Source organism: Corticium candelabrum, chromosome 5 (assembly GCF_963422355.1).
Source record: "Corticium candelabrum chromosome 5, ooCorCand1.1, whole genome shotgun sequence".
NCBI classification, from domain to species: Eukaryota; Metazoa; Porifera; class Homoscleromorpha; order Homosclerophorida; family Plakinidae; genus Corticium; species Corticium candelabrum.
Window position 1 is genome coordinate 3,765,083 of NC_085089.1, and position 20,555 is coordinate 3,785,637.

At 40.3% G+C, this 20,555-nt stretch overlaps 1 protein-coding gene across 1 annotated transcript; it reads left to right on the forward strand.

Moving 5' to 3' along the window:
• The first annotated feature begins 24 nt into the window (after window positions 1–24).
• LOC134180124 (serine/threonine-protein kinase VRK1-like) lies at window positions 25–20,531 on the forward strand. Its single transcript, XM_062647210.1, has 10 exons — window positions 25–345; window positions 4,092–4,156; window positions 4,217–4,286; window positions 4,349–4,542; window positions 9,501–9,599; window positions 9,655–9,787; window positions 9,845–9,965; window positions 10,027–10,085; window positions 10,919–11,079; window positions 20,224–20,531. Exons 1-10 carry the CDS (start codon window positions 54–56, stop codon window positions 20,293–20,295), a joined length of 1,266 nt encoding a protein of 421 aa, XP_062503194.1. The 5' UTR covers window positions 25–53; the 3' UTR covers window positions 20,296–20,531.
• The last annotated feature ends 24 nt before the right edge of the window (window positions 20,532–20,555 follow it).

A 20,555-nucleotide genomic window follows, 5' to 3' on the forward strand; every position in this document is an offset into this window, starting at 1 on the left:
CAACTGTCCCGGATTTACCAACGACTCCCTGGTGACGTCACTACTTGTAGAACATGAAGCGATCTCGAATGGCTGGAAAGCGCAACAAAGCCGATTCAACAGAAACCAGTCCTCCAAAGAAAGCGAAGCCTAGCAAAGAAGCTTCTTCTGTAAGGCGACCGAAGGTTGCAGGAACCGCCAAGCAGGCAAAAAGGAAATTGGCGGCAAAAAGGAGAGTGGCTGCCAAATCTTCGTATGATTTTCCTGAGCCAATGCCAGTAGGAGAAGTACTGGCAGATATGCAGAAAGGAAACTGGAAGTTAGGGAAGTCGATAGGACGAGGCGGTTTTGGAGAGTTGTATCTTGGTAAGGTCTAGTTTATATTTTGAATTTATTATGCAGTTACGTCAATTTTTATATTATTAACTTGAACTTTGAGAAGAACGGCCTATTCTGTGTTAATTAAACGTGTTCTATTGACGCACTGATCTTGCCAAACCAGTAAACTCTGTTGGCTGTTTCTACAGCAGCTAGTTTTTGTAATTACAAATATTCCATGATTTGATTTGCAGTGATGTAGGTGCCTTAATTAATCTTATATGTCAACTACAGTAGGATGTCAGTTAATCAAACACTTTGGGACCCGACTCTGTTCATAATCTGAATATTTCAGATAAATGACGTTAACTCTCCTGGTGTACAAACAAGTGTCCCTGGGTTTACAATTGCACAAACACCCAAACTTGACTGCACTCTATACGGTAATAAGGAGAAAGTAGTTTATCATATAATGGTACTAACTGAAATTCACCGTGTTGCACATTCATGTAACAGTTTATAGCGCGTACGTCTAAAGGGCTTTCAAGGCACTCCACATTTGGTCGGATATCTGACATCCTACTTGCCCCTTCTTGGTACTAACTGCAAGAGCATGCAGTTAGGAGTTATAGGAGGGTGTAGATTATTAGTACTCTGTTTACCTCAGATTGACAGTCTTTACTTCTAATAATTTCAATCTGTTTGAAGTTTTAGATTCAACTACATGCATATTATTACACCAATTAGTGTAATTAAATCTTATTTTGGTGCACTTGCACATGTAGTATTTTTTTGTTTATTGACGGTGGCAATGAATGATTAAAGATTTGCTGCAACCAACAACTAACACTGCGACACAGAATTGGTCACATGTGAAATTTCAAAAGGCACTGGGACAATTGTATTCCAGGCACCTTTATATGCTCTGTTTTTACTTTCATTGATCTTCTTTCAAAAGCAGTGCTTGACTGGAAAACTCAGGTCTGCAAGAGTCAATCAAGAGGATTATATTGGTTGGATTGAGTGGAGTTCTGGGGAAGAGTACATGCAGATTTTCTCTTAGTTTTGCAATGACTTTCACTGTAAGAAAGTTTGTTGTGATCGTGAACTACACCAATGAATGCAATTGACCTTTTTCAGTTGACTAAACAGTATGTTAGGGGCTTTTCTGGGGATTGTACTTTCGTACAACCTATCTCTTTTCTATGTGATTTCTTTACTACTTAGGCTCCACTGTTTGTGAATGAACTTCATTTTCAGTCCATGCAACTTGTCAACTACTTTTTACATGGCATTGCAATCCAATGAGGAAGGTGGACAGAGTTGCAGCAAGACTTCTGCCCTCGGATGTGATATATGTGATTTCCCTTCAAGTTCCTGGAAGCACAAACTGCTCATATCGTGCTGTTTTCGAAGTCATATCACTTGAAGGTGGCCACTTTAGGAGCAGATACTACGAGCAAAAACTGTTCCCGATTTTTTTGAAACAAGGACATCTATAGCAAATAACTTTAAGTCAGCACTATGCAAGTGTCTACTTCTAATCCTGAAGAATTTCATCTTATTACACTAGTTCAATCATGCCTAGTATTGTCAATAATCTCTATTTATGAAGAAAGTCGAAGAGTGATAAGGCTAGTTTCAAATAACGGTTCTCTATTTGTGGCAAGAGAGTTTCAGGACTTCATGATAGCAAACAGTACTGGACATCAGAAGACTCCCCCATACCACCCTGCTTTGAATGGACAAGCCACAACGGCAGTCAATCAGTCATCGGTTTTCGTTATTCCTGTTAAAATATCGAACAACCGCAAACACTACTACTGGGAAGACACCATCTGAACTGATGAAACGTGACCTGAGAACACGATTGACACTAGTACGGCCAGAGTGGACGACAACTTTGAGACAGACAAGGGGAGAAATATGAGGAAGCAACAAAACAAGTTAGAAATCTCAACCCAGGAGACACCGTTGGAGTCCTCAATACACATCAAGATGGTCACGGAAAATGACTGACAGGAGTCATTTTACAGCGCTTGGGGCCAACAAATTACAAGGTAGACTTGAACAACTACTCTCAATATGTCCATATTGAACATCTCAAAGCAACGAGATGAAAGGACTGTGCCTGTTGTCATAGAGAAACTAGATGAGTTGGATACTGGAGCAACTACAGATACCACTTTTTAAGTCCACGACCATCACTTGAACAGACAGGACAAACAGAACCTACCAGTTCAGTGAACCTGTCACAATAGCCGCACCAGTTTCTTGCTGAAGGAGCCACAGCTCAAGCAGAAGAAACATCTAGCGGAACTGAACGACATTATCCAGTTTGAGTTTAACCATCAGTTACTCCTCCAGTATAGACAAAGCTAAGGAGAGAGGAGTGTGGTAGACTGGTACTTAGTGAGCATGCGTAGGCGTGTGATACATAGATAAGTGACTATTTAGCACCCACTGTCTTACTGTTGCATTAGAGCCTGAGCAGAGCAATAGACTTGTGTTGTGATACTTGTGCCCAATCTGGAACATAGCTTACAACTGTTATAGCACATATTATAAACGTTTTTAGCTAGAACATTGCAATGTATGTAGTGAAGCGTGATACAGTGGTGGCATAGCTTGAACATGCTTGGAGAGAGCACTGATTAGATAATTCTTTATTAGTTAAAGACAGACATGTTGTGTTTCAAGCACTTCAGCACATATGAGGGTAATTTCAAGAGTTCATGCCAAGCTTTTCAAGTTTTTTAGTAGGAATCTTTTGTGTTTCTGCTGCTAAGAACAAATCAGTTACATTATGTCATGTTTCAAGCCATTTTAACTGAATTCACCTTAGTAGAAGTGAACTGGTTGATTGCAAGAGATGCGGTTTTCTGTACTGGACAGGAGGAAATGGCATAGGTCAAATTGAATTACAGCATGACAAGAAAGCAGAGGAAATCCACACCGTTTCTTTTGAATTAAGCCTGACAAGAGCATGCACTAGCAACCAGGAAAGTCGGGAAATGTCCAACAAGGTTTAATAGAAGAAGATCTATTCAGAAATATGAACGACCAGTCCGTTCTAGAACATCGACCAGTGAATGAAAAGTGCAAGCTGTGTACAGGCTATTGCAACTGAATTGGTGCTTACCTGTAAGACGTGGCAAAAAATGGGGATTGTCTGCAGCCACTTATAGGATTTTATATTGCATCTTTGGGACCAGCTTTGCGAAAGAAATGGCATTCTTTGAAACGGTGCCCACACTGTTGATGTTGGTGATGTGGCAACAGGAGTTTTTTGTTGTCTCCTGTATGCATATAGGTTATTGTATGATTAGGGTGTTATACTTTTAGAAGCACGAGGGGTGGGGTTATTGCTTGAGATCCTAATTATGCAATAAATAACTTATACCAAGGTCATGTGACAGGTGATTAAGTACCAGCACCTAGTTATGGTGATGTGTGACCATGGTATAAAAGCTGGAGATAACATTCCAAAGTTTGATTTGTTTTCACAATTTAAAAAACCACATTGTGGAAAAGGATTTGGAGGTGTACGCAAGGTCAGCACATAAGTGGCCGAGTCAGATATATCAACAAAATGGTCTCATTTGTGGCATTGTTATTCTTTCTAGGTGATGGCAGTCAGTTATAGATAGATGTACAAGGATACTATTCTAAATAATGAAATAGTTGGATTGCATGTAGAATGATTTGTTTGATGCACAACATAGAGTGGCACAAACTGTTGAAGTTCATTGATCAAGTTGTACCTGTGGTGAAGTTAACTATTTTTTATCTAGCTCAGAGAACTTTGAAACAGATGTCTGAAGATGAAGATAAGGAAGCAAATTATGTTGTCAAAATTGTACTATGCTGTTGTAATTGTAAAGAACGTGAATGGCTTACTTTGTTTTGGTGTGATAAGGAACCTGAGGGAAATGGGCCACTCTTCACAGAAATACATTTCTACACAAGAGTAGGAAAGGCAGAAACCAGTGTGTTTTGCACTCCTGGCTTGCAGTGAATCAAGATTGTAATAATTTCATTGACTGATTAGTTCAAACATGGTGTAAAAGCCACAGATTGAGCATTGGAGTTCCTTGCTATGTTGCTCATGGCAAACACACAAAAAGAGGAAAGTCGTATCGATTTTTAGTCTTGCCCAGACTTGGAGATGATTTGGAAAAGCTGTTTGTCAAATGTGGAAGGATTTTTTCAGCAAAGACAGTCTGTCAACTGGCATTGACAATAGTATGTTTAGCATTGATTAATATTTGGCTGGTTTCTATGTTGATTTATTGGTTGTTTACTAATAAGTTAAGGAGATTCTTACATTTACTACTTAAGTTTGTCTCTTTTTACATAAGTTTATTGCAAGTCTGTGTAGAACTGTGTAATATAGTCTTGGGTAGGCCACAAGAAGAAAATTAATTGTTTGACAGGAAATTTGGCTCAGAAGACCGTGCTTGTGCATTTTTAATTTCTTTAGTTTTACAATTATTAATGTTAATATAAATATTATGTAACATAAACCTCACACTACACTAACTGACAGAAGCACTGAACAATGTGTGCCTCCGCAGCAACATGTCGTCTGCGTAGAGATAGACTCATTCTGTTTGTACCCGGATGCCCGAATATTTTATGATATACGTACACGTGTATGAGAGATTTTCTAGTTTTGCGAGACCTATTAGAACAATCATCACTGCTTTTAATAGATTTTGCAGAAATCATACGTCCAGGTCCTTTCATTACTGTAGTTACTACAAGTGCATGCGCAGTCAAAATAAAAAATAAAGAAGAAATTGGTGCACAGCTAAAATGGGTGCACGCACCTGTCAAACAACTAATTTTCTTCTTGTGGCCTACCTGACATTTGGCACAACAGGCAGATACGACAGTCACATACAAGATACAGTTAAACTATCTACAATGAAACTGATATATATGTATTTATTGACACAGTGCAATATTTGACGTACAGTCACTATGAGGGTTTTCTCTGTGGCAGTTGCGGGTTGTCGCCAGCGATCTCAAGACGTAGCGCCCTGCTATGGCTCAGGTGAAACATGGGCGTGGGCAGTACACTTAGGACACCAAGCCCCAAACACGAAATGCTAGTGAAAGCTTGTCATTTTTCACTCTAGGTCTCAACTTTTTTGGCAGATTGGTCTCGCATAGCCAGATCCTTTCTCGCAATGTCATAATTCTGTCATCAATGTGAACTTCCTGTTGCCATTTCACCGGTATATCAGTTATTAATGCATTAATGTGAATCAACATCTAACTTGTGACTTACGTACTCCTATAGTGTTGTGCGCTAGCTGTACTCTCGTTTCACAACGGAAACTGGATGCATACGTTCTCGATGCTGTTTGGCGCCCAAGTGACCACAGACAGTCCAGAGTGGTAGGCATCTGGAAGGGCTTGAAAACAAGATGGTGCGTGCATATGATCTGGTTGTTAGTGAAACTAAATCTTTGCATCATTGAAGCTTGCAGTCTCAACTTGCTATGTACAAGATGAGCTTATAGCGGTTTGGAAACTACTTATACACTATCTGTGCGTTGATCCCTAAAAGTTTTATTTATTGATATTAACTAAAACAATATTTAATTAATTAATGACGTCATCCTGCTACGTACGTCTTGAAAAATTCTGGCGACAACCCTGCAGTTGGTTTCGTGTCATTTCTCATGTGCCTAAGTGAGGTTAATGTTGTGACACTGTAAAGAACTGATGGCCTTGCTTGCTTCTTCGCAATGCTTTCTCAGTCCATGTCAATGAAGTTGGTTTCATTAGCTCTTAGTCAGAGAAGCATGACTTAATTAATCAATGCTAGCTGTAATTCAGGCAATTGCAAAGTATGGATATCAGTTTGTGAATAAGGTAGTCGAGTCTTAGCAGCTCTAGGTTTGACTAATGTATAGTATGAACGTCGATTTTTATTGGCTATGTGGGCAGATATTCTCATTCCATGAATGTTGTAGCAACATTAGTTTTTTTAAGTACGAAGATTTCCTTTTCCAGCCATACCTGTATACCATTGGCATGTTGGCATATGACATGCAGCTTGAAAGACATTGCTGTGCTGTTCCTGAGTAGTAGGAGCTTTAATGCCGGTCATGATGTTGCAACACTATTGCACTTACTTGATAGGAATGCGAGTCACATTTCTGATGTAGGACAGTGTGAAGTTCAGACAACAGACAGGGACAACTTTGAAAAACAGAAACGAAAAGCTAATTTGTGGGCTAAAGTGGATTTTAAGCTGCTTGTATTGAACAAAATTTATGTTTTGTTGAAACAATGAAAGCGTGGTATCATAGCATGTAATCAAGTTCACAAACTTATCTTTCTTGAGACAGGACTAAAAATGGAGCATTGTGGCTGATCAGAGAAGTTAAGAGAAGTGCTTGTGCTTTATTTTTCCATTATGAGAATGTTGTAATGGAACTGACACATCTAGATACGGTGTAGCCCGTACTGTTGCGAACAAAGAAGACTGTTTACATTTTCATAATATAGAAATAATAGACAATCATTAGTCTGCCTGTATAAGACTAGTAGTTGTTGTACAGTCTTTGTGTAACCTAGGATTTGTGACCGTATTCTTTGATTAAACGTCGCCCTTGTTTAAATGCCGCAGCTGAGAGTACAGATAAAATATAAATGCTGCCCTTGATTAACACTGCATTTCATCTATTCCTTGTATTTTGGAGGAAAATCTTACGACTTCTTGGTAGGCATACATGAGGCAAACGTTTCTTTAGACTACATGGCTACTGTTTCACCATGGCGTCTCAAATTGTGAAATGCATACCAGTAAGGTAAGTGTTGTGCTTTTGAAAAGGTGTCAAACCTACAGCATGATTGACACTCCTAAAGCACGGGGACAGAGACCTTTTAACAAATAAACATTACTCTTGAATAGATGCCGCCCTTGTTTAAACGTGGCAGTTAGAGCGCTAGTTAAAAAATACATGCCACTGCATTTAATCAAAATTAATATGGTAATCTAGGTTTGTTTCTCCATGCAAATTGATTGATTACAGACATTCTGGAAAGATTAATGCACGTTCATGTTTTATAGTGGTTAATATTTGCATATTGTTATGTGATGCCATGTTGCTTTTTAAAACTCATGCTACTTGCAGTAGGTTGGAATGAATAAATGCAGGGAACGTGTAAGTCTAAGTAGTATGCATGAATTTTGGGTGAAGGGCTTGCCAGACGGCTGGGTTCCTGTGCACTAGTCTAAGCAGGAGCACTGACTGCAATGCCAACTGTGGTTTGGGCACCCAAAGTCCCACCTGGACCCCAGTTGCTGATGAACTATGTCACAGTCGTGGCCTTTGCCATCCTCAGTCAAAGACCAGGTACTCATTTATACTCCTGAGTCGAGCATAGCAACTGTGTGTAAGGTTCTTGTCCAAGGAAATTATGCCATAGCTCGCCATCACTGACTTGAACCTGTAACCTTGCAAGTTCCCGGATGTACACACTCCATAGAAGACTCTCTAACCAACCGAGCTATTTTGCCACATGCACGCACACACACACACACACACACACACACACACACGCACACCATCCATCTATTCGTCCATGTTCTGCCTTCATTTGAGTAAGTTGTGCAGACCACATTGTTAGGTCACTTCCTAAGGCTTTATTGCCCCCACTGTAATCTCTGGACTCTGTTAGGATTTTGACTGCAGAAATTTGTACGATTTCTATATTGAACCGTGTTGTTTAAAGTTTTGGTGGCAGTGACAACAAAAGAGGATGTCTTAATTGAGCTGTTCCAAGTTTCTGTTGTTGGTGATTGCCAAGACCTGCCTTGTTTTGGGCTGAAGTGCAAACAGATTGAGTACACTGTAGGTCGGTTCATCTGATACTTGCTTCCCCTCATTTCTTTCTTTCCTCTTATTTTTTCTATCTTTCCATTTCCTCAGCTTCCTCGTTCAACTCTGTAGCTACAGCGTCCACTATGGATTTTCACGTAGCACGATGTTGGGCAATGTGCATACATTCTTTGTTGAGCTTACACTTCTTCAAATCTCTCATCACAACATCGACCCATCTCAGCTTCTGCCTGCCTACAGAACGTTTACCTCTTTCAAACTTGCAAACCGGCAGTTGCTTTAGAATACGATGAGGTTCCATCCTGGCTAAGTGGTCTAGCCACCTTAGCCTTCTCTTCCTGATCATTGTTTCCACAGTCTCAAGAAACTCTGCAGTCTCTTGATGTGCTGAGACAAAGGTTTCCAGGCCTCACTGCCATAAAGAAGAGCTGGTATGATAGCTGCCTTGAACTTTCTCAGTTTAGTAGATTGTTTGATTGATTTCTGATAGCAGAGGATTTTACAAAGAGATCTGAAGCTGCTGGATGCTTTACAAATTCTTGTACTAATATCTGTCTAATTGACAATATGATGTGACAAGACTTCCTAAGTTTTGAAACTTCTTCACACTATCTACAGGCTCATCTGTGCTCTGTAAAGTGACATTTCTTGGAAGTTGCTGTTTGTTAGTAATGCCTAGAATTTTTGTCTTTTGGGCATTGATGGAAAGGCCATTTGGTTGCAGCTCAGATCTAGATCTAGTAACATTTCTTCTAACTCATCCATCGAGTTGCTGAGCAGACACATGTTATCTGCATACTCAAGATCTGGGATCAAGGTTTGATCTCTCATCTGCTTTCTGCTCCCCACTAGCTCAACTTTTGTGTTGAACACACACACACACACACACACACACACACACACACACACACACACACACACACACACACACACACACACACACACACACACACACACACACACACACACACACACACACATACACACACACACACACACCACACAGCTTTCCTACACTCACATTGAAATAGAATTGCAACAAGAAATGTTCTCCTATATGAAACTCATCACATTTGATGCTTCTTTCATGTGCTTTTTACTTGCAAGGAAATGTCCATTAACAGCAACTACAACTGTTTTTACGGGGATAAATAGTATGTGCCATTTAATAACAAATCCATTGAAAAACATTACATAAACATGCTTGTTTGGGAGAAAAAGGACCAATCAAAACTTTTTATAATTATTAGAAAATCTTAGGTTTGTGACAAACAAAATGTCAAATATGTTTATTTACAGATTGAGTATATGTGATGAATGATGAGTTGACATTATGTTTAGTTGAACAGCTTGGAATATTTGCATGAACATGAGTATGTCCATGCTGATATCAAAGGGTCCAACCTGCTTGTAGAATCTGTAAAAGGAGCTTGTGAACAGGTAGTCATCTATTGATTCAACTTTTGGCAAAGCTAAAGTAGACTTGTTTATGTAGGTATATCTAGTGGACTATGGACTAGTATCTCGTTACACTATAGGTGGAAAACATAGGGAATACAAAGAGGATCCACGGAAAGCACATGATGGAACTGTAGAATTTACTAGTATTGATGCTCACAACGGTGTTGGTCAGTTGCTGATGGTTGGTTATAATATGATGAATCATGTAGTTACTCATTGTGCAGCTCCATCTCGACGAGGTGATCTGGAAATTCTTGGTTATGTACTGTTGCAGTGGAGTTGTGGTCAGTTGCCCTGGGAAGTTAATCTGTCTAACAAAGACTATGTGAAGAAGGAAAAGCAGAAGTAAATTGGTGTTGATTATTCAGAACCCTGAGTGGACATGTAAGTTTTTGTTTGGGTTTAGTCTGATGGAAAATCTTGACAGTCGTTTGTCATCTTGTTTCTCAACTGGACGCTGTCCTGGTATGGTATTTTCTTTGGTAGTTTTACATGTAATAGTATTAGGGAATATTTAGTTATTATGTAATACTTTTACTAAATGTGCTATGGTACTTGAATGAATAAGACAAATTTGGTTTCTTTGCTTAGGCCGCATCGAAAAAATTGTCAGCTTGGGGTAACCCGCCCGCCCGTGTTTGGAGGGCCGCTGGTATTTTTTGCGCATGCGCATACTGAGAAATATAATGTCTTCTGTTGCTCTGTGCGTATCCGTGTCCGAGGGAGTACGTGTTTTGAGAGATGGCAAGATCTTCGTGTGTCTGGGAACTGTAGACTTTGTGAGGTATCGCAGGAGGTTGGATTAGGTGATCAGGTGGACGATGTACATAGCGTGCGAACTGTAGTGCGGAGCTAATAATAGCGTATGAAAGTACACATGCGTTGACTTGTCTAGAACTAGATCGCATAAGTTGTGTTGCGTTCATAGAGCACTGCTAATAAACCAGCACAAACACTACACGAACTGTGACCACAGACACTTCCTCCAAACAAGACGCGGAGTTAGATGATGAGGTGCAGCTCCATGCCAAGTTTAAGCGTCGATACGTGTCAAACGGTGATGGTAAAACCATATCATAGATATAAAAAAATAAAAATAACTAATCCGCCTGCCTGTCTTTTTCCGCTGCATGTTACCCCAATCAGACAATTTTTCGGTGCGGCCTTATGTTGATTTTGACCAATTTAAATGGTAATTAATTAAATTAAGCTGTAATGTGTGTGAAAGTGATAGTGTATTGTGAGTCATTGTTTGAACATACCTCTTAACTCTCTGATTACAATGTTGTCATTGGCAGGTGAATTGCTTGAGTATTTCAAGTATGTGAAGGGATTGCTACATGCAGATAAGCCTGACTATGGCGTGATAAGGAGAATTTTCAGAAATGCACTTCGAAGACAAGGTCATCATAATGATGGGGTTTATGACTGGAATGTGTCAAGTCCATTAGTTCAAAAGGTTAGCTTTCTTGAGTAATAGAGGGGTTAGAATTGTACAAGGAAGCAAGATAAAGTTGTGGCTTTAAGGAGTCAGCATGCAGGTCTTTAGTGAAGCTTAGATTTTACATAAAAATTTGTAAGAAAACCATGTTTTAGCTAAATGGAGTGAGTTATTGCAGTAAATGCTGTATCAAAGAACATGCATGTTGAGTGGTCTCTTAATTTTATTATTTTATGCTGTCTAATTTAATAAGAATTATTGTTTAAGTGCAGTGTGTGTGTGTGTGTGTGTGTGTGAGAGAGAGAGAGAGAGAGAGAGAGAGAGGAGAGGGAGAGAGAGACAGAGGGAGGGAGGGGGAGAGAGGTGGGAGGGAGGGGAGGGAGAGAGGGGGGAGGGAGGGAGGAAGGGAGGGAGGGAGGAAGAAGGATCTAAGAAATTGCTCTCACCTTGCTCTCTGCAACATCTTGTGCCATCTCTGAGACTGCCTAATTTTGTCTCCTTCCAGTATCCTCTTGACAAGAAGAAAGAACAATGCAAAGACATTACAATCCATCTTCGTTCTTCGTGCGTTGCCATCACATGACCGTTAGACCTAAACCACTTGAGCTAAACTACCTCTAAAGCACGTTTAGCAAACTCTGTTTAGGTTTACCAGGGTTCTCGCCAGAAATTTTTGGGAGCGTGGCGGGATGGCAGGTCTACGACGCATGCAGTCTGCTCTCTCTACAATTTGCACAGTCCAAGTCGGGCATGCTCACTTGAGCTGATCTCAAGTGAGGTAGATTTTGCGTTGTAGCTATTGCATGTAACATAGTATGATATGTTCAAGTGCACTGACATAGAAATCAACTTCGATTGCCACTAAGCCCTTCTTAGTGATGTTCATAGGTTGTGCATGCGCAAGTTCCATGGACGACTGCAGAAAGTCTGTCTATTCAGGCGTTGATTGACGTGCATGGACCACTGTTGTTGATTCGCAAAGAAGCCATAACTAGTTGAGAGTAGATTCTAGGTGCTACATTTCTTGGACAAGAAGTGTCGGTGTGCTTTTCGTGTCACGGGAAGAGCATCCGGAGATACGCTATCAATGGCAGCGCATCCAGGACTGCAATCAACACAACTAGACAGTACGTACATGTCTGGAGCTAGGCTATTATCCCGTGTTCTTTTGTAAAAGCCTGGATTTGTGGCTAATGTCACCTTTACTAAGTAATATAGTATTGTGTTTCAGTACTGTAGTATGGAATTCTCATACATTCCTTAACTGTCAAACTTTGGACTCCTGTCTACTGTTTCTGAGCGTGGCGCACTCCTACTGGAGTGTGGCGCAGTGCCACGCTGTAGCGAGAACCTTGGTTTACCTTTTTTAAACAGGTTTAATGCTTGAGCATCTTATAACACGTTTAGACCTTAATGGAGACGCACTCTCAGTTTCAGAAGACAACCATTTCCACTAGGAACTTACGCATCCGGCATATGTGAAGGAGGGGAGAGGGAGAGGGAGAGAGAGAGAGAGAGAGGAGAGAGGGAGAGGAAGGGAGAGAGAGAGGAGGGGAGAGAGGGAGAGGAAGGGAGAGAGAGAGAGAGGGGAGAGGGGAGGGAGGGAAAGGGGAGAGGGGAGGAGGGAGAGGGGAGGGAGGGAAAGGAGAGAGATACGTATCTAACATATCTAAGAAATTGCTCTCTCCTTGCTCTCTGCAACATCTTGTGCCATCTCTGAGACTGCCTAAGTTTGTCTCCTACCAGTATCCTCCTGAAAAGAAGAAAGAACAATGCAAAAACATTACAATCCATCTTCGTTCTCGCACGTTGCCATCATTTGATTGTTAGACGTAAACCAGTTGAGCTAAATTACCTCTAAAGCACGGTTAGTAAATCTTTTTAGGTTTACATGTTTAAACAGGTTTAACCCTTGAGCAATTTAAAAACATGTTTAGGACGTGCTCCTAGTTTCAGAAGACGACCATTTCCACTAGGAACTTACACATCCCGCATATGTGAAGTATTCAGATAAATCTGTTTCAAATGACGCAGAACTACGCTTGCTGTAATACATTGAGCTGCTCTGTTGCTGATTCAGATAGTCACTGAGACTCAAAGTTTGGCGTGTGTGTGTATTTGTGAACGCACGCACGTGTGTGTGTGTGTGTGTGTGTGTGTGTGTGTGCCCTTTTGCTGTTGGAGAGGTACGAAAGAGGTTATCTAGTCATGTTTGTTACGCTGGTGTCTCACCACGACCTCCAAATATACTTTTACCGTATGGAAAAGTGGGAGTTTGAGTGAAAGGTGGTCTAGAGGTCGCTCTACATTCTGTTCGGACGTTTATCGAAAAGAATAGCTTAAACAAAGGCTTGTGTTGTTTAATAGTTGACATGAAAATCCCTTCAACGAAATGTCGCAGTCTTTCTTGCAGCGTTTGCAAGTAGAATTTCCAGATCTATTTGTGTGGGCTAGGTGGTCTTATCAATCTTCAGGAGAGCTAAGGTTTGGCCAAGACTACATTTCTTCTACGGCTAGTGTCCAGCAAGGAGATCCTTTGGGTCCTCTACTCTTTTCCCTGTTGTTATCGAGCTTTAGACGACATGACAAAATAGGGACATCAGTCACATTCAATTTCCTATTTGGTATCTTGATAACAGCACATTCATTGGTAAGAGAGTCTGTTTCCAATTGTCTGGGTCTTATGATCTCCCAAGGCATTTGGTCTTCAACTCAACCTAGAGAAATGCGATATCTTTGGCGCTATGGAGACCAGTTGTTTTGTGACTTTCCCCTTGAGCTAATTAGAAGTGGGTCTTCTTGTAATGCAGGAATATGGAGCTCTTGGGCACACCGTTACTTGGCTCTGACCAATACTTTGCAGAATTTTTTAGGAAGAAAGTGGACAAAGATCTGGAGGCACAGGAATTGTTTTTTCCACAAGTGATAATTTAGTTATTAAGAGTTGCCAGAGTATTTGCAAACCCAACAATCTTATTCACACAGTTAACAGCCGCATGGTCGTGACCAACTTTGTTGTTTTGACCTTGGGACCCAAAGATCTTTATGCTATACTAGCACACCATCCTGTTCTCCGCACAGGCAGATTAGATTATTAGTTGTTAGTAAATCAATTTATCGTTGTATGCATTCATGCAGTATATCTCATTTACAGAATTGGCAGCCACAGACGGAATTCTCATAAAGTTAATTAATAATTTAATGTTGTATGGAAATTTATGTGGTTGCATGAGTATCTCGTTCTAACACTAAACAGTTTATCATTATTCTCATGAAGGATTTTGATCATAGTTATATCCCATTCAATGATATCCCGTTCTGAGAAATTAGCAAAGATCGAGTATCCCAATGTATACAAATTTATTTGTTGAGTATCCTGTTCTAATTTATCATGATATGTACCTGTAATTGAGTGTACCGTTTCAAAAAATCCCATTGATTGGATTATTGATTGTTAGTTAATATCTCGTTGAAGACAAAGAAAATGTAACCCAGGGTCCCGTTTCAAAATGTTGTTGACTGGCGTATTGATCGTAATTGTTAGTTGCTATATCCCGTTGAACCCATTTTGACTGTCTCATTGGATGCCATTATTACTTTGAAGACGTGCTGTTGTTGCAAGGAACAGGTGTGTGAAACCTGGCATTTATTCGATGCGAATCCAGATAGGAACATATATGTTAGGGCAAACTTAGAAGTCACGTGCAGTTACATACTCACCAGGATAATCCGTTTCCCATGTATAGACCAAGTCACAGCTCGTCTGACTCTCTCCATTTCGACCCTCCCGTTGGGAGTTGCAGGGAACAGGTGTATCGAATGTGCAGGAATTCGATTTGCCTACACGGCCAAACGAAGTGTAATGGTTTTTTTCAATACCCAATATATGCAAAAATATCTTCCCTTTTTCAACTTCACCTGCAATAAACGACACGCTCCGTGTGTACCGTCCGACGTCAGGAACAGACAGTTTAAATTTTGGTGGAGATCCAATAAGCCATTGCAGAGATATTTAAGCTCGAGCAGAGGCCGGTTCTATCTGCAGGAAATCAAGTGGTCGTGGGAGAAGTCCGGAAGGTGACAACAGCTTCACTTTCGACCTCTCTATGGATTCGGCATGCATTAGCCAAATTTTGTGGTGATCAGACTCGCCGCCTTGGAGATCTTTTCGTACGAACAGATACACACACAGACAGACAGCTCCTATATATATATATATATATATATATATATATATATATATATATATATATATATATATATATATATATTTATTAATTTTTTATGTTTTACCCTCTAACAGTGGGCAAACAAATCACACATACTCGCACATAACATTGGTAACATTACAGATGGCTAGTCTGTCCAAGATCAGTTTAGCATTATACCGCCAAAGACTAAAAGGAAGTTGTTGCAGTAAATCTGGATAGCTTTAGAGACCGTTGTCTCTGTAGTTAAAACAGTTCTTTTTGCTATAATGTTTAAAATCTCTAAAGAACTAGGAGACCAAACTCCCAGTGTCTCTACAACTAGAGGATAGAAATCACATCCAGCTTTGTTAACTTCATCTTCATATCGTGCAATCTTCTCAGAGTCTCCTCCAGCAGCTGCTGCTCCTGGTTGGGTGGCTGATTCTAGGATATATGATGCCTGTAGGGAATTCCTAACGGTCACATCAAAATATGCAGCTCAGCCCTGCAGCAAGTCAGGATGAAACACATCTCCAAAGCGTGCAACATATACCAAGGGTGTACATGTCTTCACTAGGGCCTGTACGTCTTTTCTAGGCATGTCTAAGATTTAGTGTGTTTTCATTAGCATTAATTAAACCTGTTTATACAATTATGTAACAGCTTTCGTTAGACATGATTCAGAGGTAGTGTTTACTCAAGCTCAAGCTAAGTCTGTGGGGTAGATACAAACCATGGTATCCTAGCGCACGTTGCACGAATATAAATTCTAATTTTTAGTGTCTTTGCATTGCTCTTTCCTCTGTGCGTGTATAATTGAATATGCAACGGCAGTTGGAATAGAACTTGTGGCCTAGTAGTCAAGGCCAAAGATTATCATGTACGGGATATGCATTGCAAATAAGGGTTCCCGTATAAATTGCTCTGTGTACGTAATTATTTGTCAGTTTTGCTTCTGTGTACAATGCAGATCACAAACAATTTCAGACTCGTCCGGACAATGGCAAACATGATCGAATTACACAGTTCTGGTGGTACACTCTTTCATAAACTCTTTGGGCATAGTTGATTGGCGCTTCGTCCATTGTCTCTGGTTGCCATGGACAAGCATCACAAATACTGCTCTGTGATTGGCCCAAACTGTGCAACAGCGTTGATGGCGGTCAAAGGATCAAATCTGCTTGAAAGAAACACAAATTTTTTAACATTCCTTTCAGTTTCTTTAATCAACAAAAGAATAGAGTTCGGGTAATTCTAAAGTGCTTTCTAATTTCACAGTCGTACATAACGTACAAAAAGAGATTCGTGGAGAAGGAGAAAAAGAAGAAAAATCAGAACAAAATTGGCGTATGGGCCTCCAAGGCGACCAAGTGTGTTCTAGGTTGTTAGATGATTATTGACCAAAACGAAAATAGCATATAGTACACAATGTGCAAACATTTCATTTCATTAATTTTGAGAAATTTTAGTCTACCTTTACTATGTTTTCTAAGCGTGCAAAAAGACGATCACACCCCACAACGCTCCAAAACCTGGGCAATCCCTACATACAGGGTACAGTAGTACCCTGTGATATATATATATATATATATATATATATATATATATATATATATATATATATATGTATATATATATAACACGTTCTTCCATCTCAAACTTGACATGGATGCAAGCTTCTTTGCCAATACGTTTTAGGAGGTCTTGGCTTATGTTCTACTCTATCTTCGTCTGCTGCTGCATTGTTGGTAGTTGTAATGCAAGCTGTCAGTTTGTTATCAGCTATATGTTATCAGCTATAGGCTATTCATCTAAATTTTTTGTCATCGGGATTAGATGATGCTTCTTTTATTTCTACATTGGATATTGTTGAAATTCGGAGAGAAGTTGTGATGAAAGATGGCTTTGTCAGCAGTTATCGAGTGTTCTTTCACACTTTTTTCACTAATTCTATTGCTTCACAAATCATTGCAGTCACACCTTGACAGAATTCAACTGGAGACTTTGGAACAAGGATGTAGCATCAGAGACAGAGCAAGGATCAATACTATAGCTTCTCCTTATGCTGGAGCCTGGTTAAGGGCAGTACCAAATAGAAACTCAGCCAGTGGCTATGCTTCAGCATGAATTTATGGTTGCCACAGGTTATGGTTGGGCATTCCTATATTTCCTGCTGCAAATTCAAACAACACTTTAAGCAAATGAATGGACTTGTTTTATTGCAAAACGTGTCCAGGAGTCTACTGGACTTAGAGTCGCTTTTCAACTTTAGCTGTTCCCATACCAATTGCATAAATCTTGTTCTGCTTAGTATAATTATTTAAGTCCCAAAATCGAGTACTATCGCTAGTAATATGTGAACCTCCTTCAAACATCGTTTCAAATGAATGCTACAAAGCAATATTCATTGGGAGTAGCTTCTATCTGGAGTAGAGTTGAATTGAAATTGATTAACGTTTTCTGTCGTCTAGACGGTAGATAAGGATTCATCTAGTCGAGACCCGTGAGCAAATTTACTGCTTCCACAACCAGTCTCGTGAATGCAAATAGCTCAAGTGATCACTATAAATGTGTATACGTAACACTGGCTGCCGACTGTTCCTTCCACCAACCGTAGACAGGATAGAAGCCAGAGCTACTGCCCCTACGAATTTGTCTCAACTCCTATTGGCAGCGCCGGCAAGGGTGGTGAACAGTATACCGCTGGCTGAATGCTTCGACCCCACCAGTCGCTTTGTTCCCCTGGCCCAAGAGCCTTCATTTTAAAATTGGCACAGTAATGGGACATGCTCCCAGTTTCAGAAGACGACCATTTTCACTAGAAACTTATGCATCCCGCATATGTGAAGTATTCGAACAAATCTGTTTCAAGTGGTGCAGAACGACGCTTGCTTGGTCAGTAGAGCAGTGCTCTTTAGATGGTCTTTCAGTGAGTCTTAATTAAATCTCAATTTTGGACCGTCGTGATGTATCTTTGTTTGAGTTGCCTATACAATAGTTGCTTATTCTTGTGTCTGACATCCTAACCACATGACCAGCCCAATGTACTAGTTGACATTTGAGGAAATAGAACTCCAGGCCACAGACGTAGACTAGCGTGAGACAGGATTTGTGAGTAGGGAACCATATCCTCCCACTTGATACAACCAATCTGATGAAGACATTTCATGTAAAATCTCTTGAGCTTTTTTACATCACGACGTAGTGGTCACCATGTTTCACAGCCATACAAAAGAGTTGGTAGGACGACTGCCTTGTACACTTCTATTTTAGTCCTGAGCTTGATGTCAAGCCCTTTCTGTAGTATTTTGGAGAGTTTGCTGAATGCTGAGCTGGGTTTTGAATGTCTAGAAGACAGATAAGGAACTGCTGATGTAAGTGAAGTTCTGAAGATGCTCTAGAGTATGATCATCCACTTTTACAGGTGGAGGTATTGAGCTTCCTCCAGGCCTGGGCTGGTAAAGGACTTGCATGTGTTTTAGACTGTATCATCTGTAAAACCAAAGGTCTACTGAAGTGACTTATAATGAGCTGGATGTCGTCAAAGAGTGTGCACAGAAGCACAGTGTCGCAGACTTTCCTGAAGGCAGACACAGCACCTTACAAGAGATGACACGTAGAACACGCCAACGGCTGACCGTACCGTATGAATATATATATAGTAACGTAACTTCTACTCACTATCGCTCCCCAGTCAAACACAATACCGCCTCTTATCCTAACCTGGTTCAGTCACACGTGATACCGGTCTACTGACCAATCACAATTGCATACGTCACATGTCTCTATGTCACACACAGTCATCTGCGAACAACAAGCCACGAGCAATAGTCTGTGAAACCAACGTTTTGGCTTGAAACTGATGTAAAAGTGGCGATTTCTAGTTCAGAATTGAATCCAGATACCTGAATGTAGGTCTTTGAAAGTGTCATTCAGCATGCAAAAAAACCGGTATGCTGAATAAGTCAGTGCAAGAGCGCAACCATGCTTAGCAACATTATTGACTAGAAAGCTGAAAGATGCAGAGCCGTTGCTAACAACTCTAGCTTTCATGCCATCATGAAAGGATTCATCGAGTTCGACGATCTTTACAGGCATCCAAGTTTGGACGGTATTGTCCACAAACCAGAGCGATCTACAGAATCGAAAGCCTTTACAAGGTCAATAAACACAATTAACAGGTCCATTGTTGCTCTCTGCACTTCTCTTGGATTTGACGAGGAGCAACCCACATTGAGACTGTAGCTGGTAGTATACTTTCTGATAGTTTGGGTTGTAAGCCGATTTAGGATGAGTTCAGCCATTATCTTCCCAGCCACTGACAACAAGGAAATTCCTCTGTGATAGTTGCAGTCTGACTTGTCTTTTTTGTAGTTGGATTATGTTGGCGTCTTCAAACTCTTTGGAAACTTTCTTGCATGCATGCATGCATACATCTTTTTCTGACTTTCTTGCTAATCAACAGATACGCTCACGGCATATGCTTAAATGCTATTTTAGTTTTGTCTTGGTAGACCATGCTTAACAGGAAAGAGCCCAATAATATATGCTTGCTCAGATCATGTATTCAGTGATTGAAGGCAAGCCAACCGATGTACCGTAATACGTTGATTTTGAGAAAGCTACTTTGCTTGAGAAGTAGTGCCGGCCATATAATAGTGGCATACGTGTTAAATCGTAAATATTAAAAATAAGTACTCTCGTAACTTAACATATGCTAGGTGTTATACATGTATCTATGTGTGCGGCTCGCACTTTATATATGCTTACTGGTCCAGAAAGAAATTTACTTTGACTAGCGGCCATGTAGTACATCGTTGAGTTGGTGAGTGTTGCAAATAGTTTTCACCTTCGTTATTGCCTCAGCATTATTTTCTCTTTGGTCTTCAGCAGAATCTTACTAAAAATAATTGTGCATTTGAAGACTGTAATGTTTGTGTTTGTTATGTAAATATTCTGCTGTTTATTCCAGCATGGCAAGAAAATGAAACGAGTAAAGGCAGGAGACAGTGATGCAAAGAGTAAGCCCAAGTCAAAGCCGTGACAAGAAATATGTTAACAGTTAGAAAACTTGCAGCAAGTAGCATGTAGACTTTGTACACATGCATGGGACTGCATGAACTTCAGTGTGTACTTTTGTAGCTATTGATGCATATATGTGGACTTTTTGGTGTAATTTGTAGCTTTGAGCTATAGTGCGTATGTTTGAGATTATAGTACTTAGCTACAAGCAACTGACAACTAAATGACCACCGTTGCTGGTGATGGTATTGAAACTCAGATGACTGGAATTATTGAGGTCCA

What these genes read in the sequence shown, in the direction of transcription:
- LOC134180124 (XM_062647210.1), top strand. Translation starts at nt 54, where the DNA reads ATGAAGCGATCTCGAATGGCTGGAAAGCGCAACAAAGCCGATTCAACA. An exon ending in TTTTGGAGAGTTGTATCTTG is followed by an intron (nt 346 to 4,091) that starts GTAAGGTCTAGT and finishes TTTTTTATCTAG; the next exon opens with CTCAGAGAACTTTGAAACAG. An exon ending in CAAATTATGTTGTCAAAATT is followed by an intron (nt 4,157 to 4,216) that starts GTACTATGCTGT and finishes TGGTGTGATAAG; the next exon opens with GAACCTGAGGGAAATGGGCC.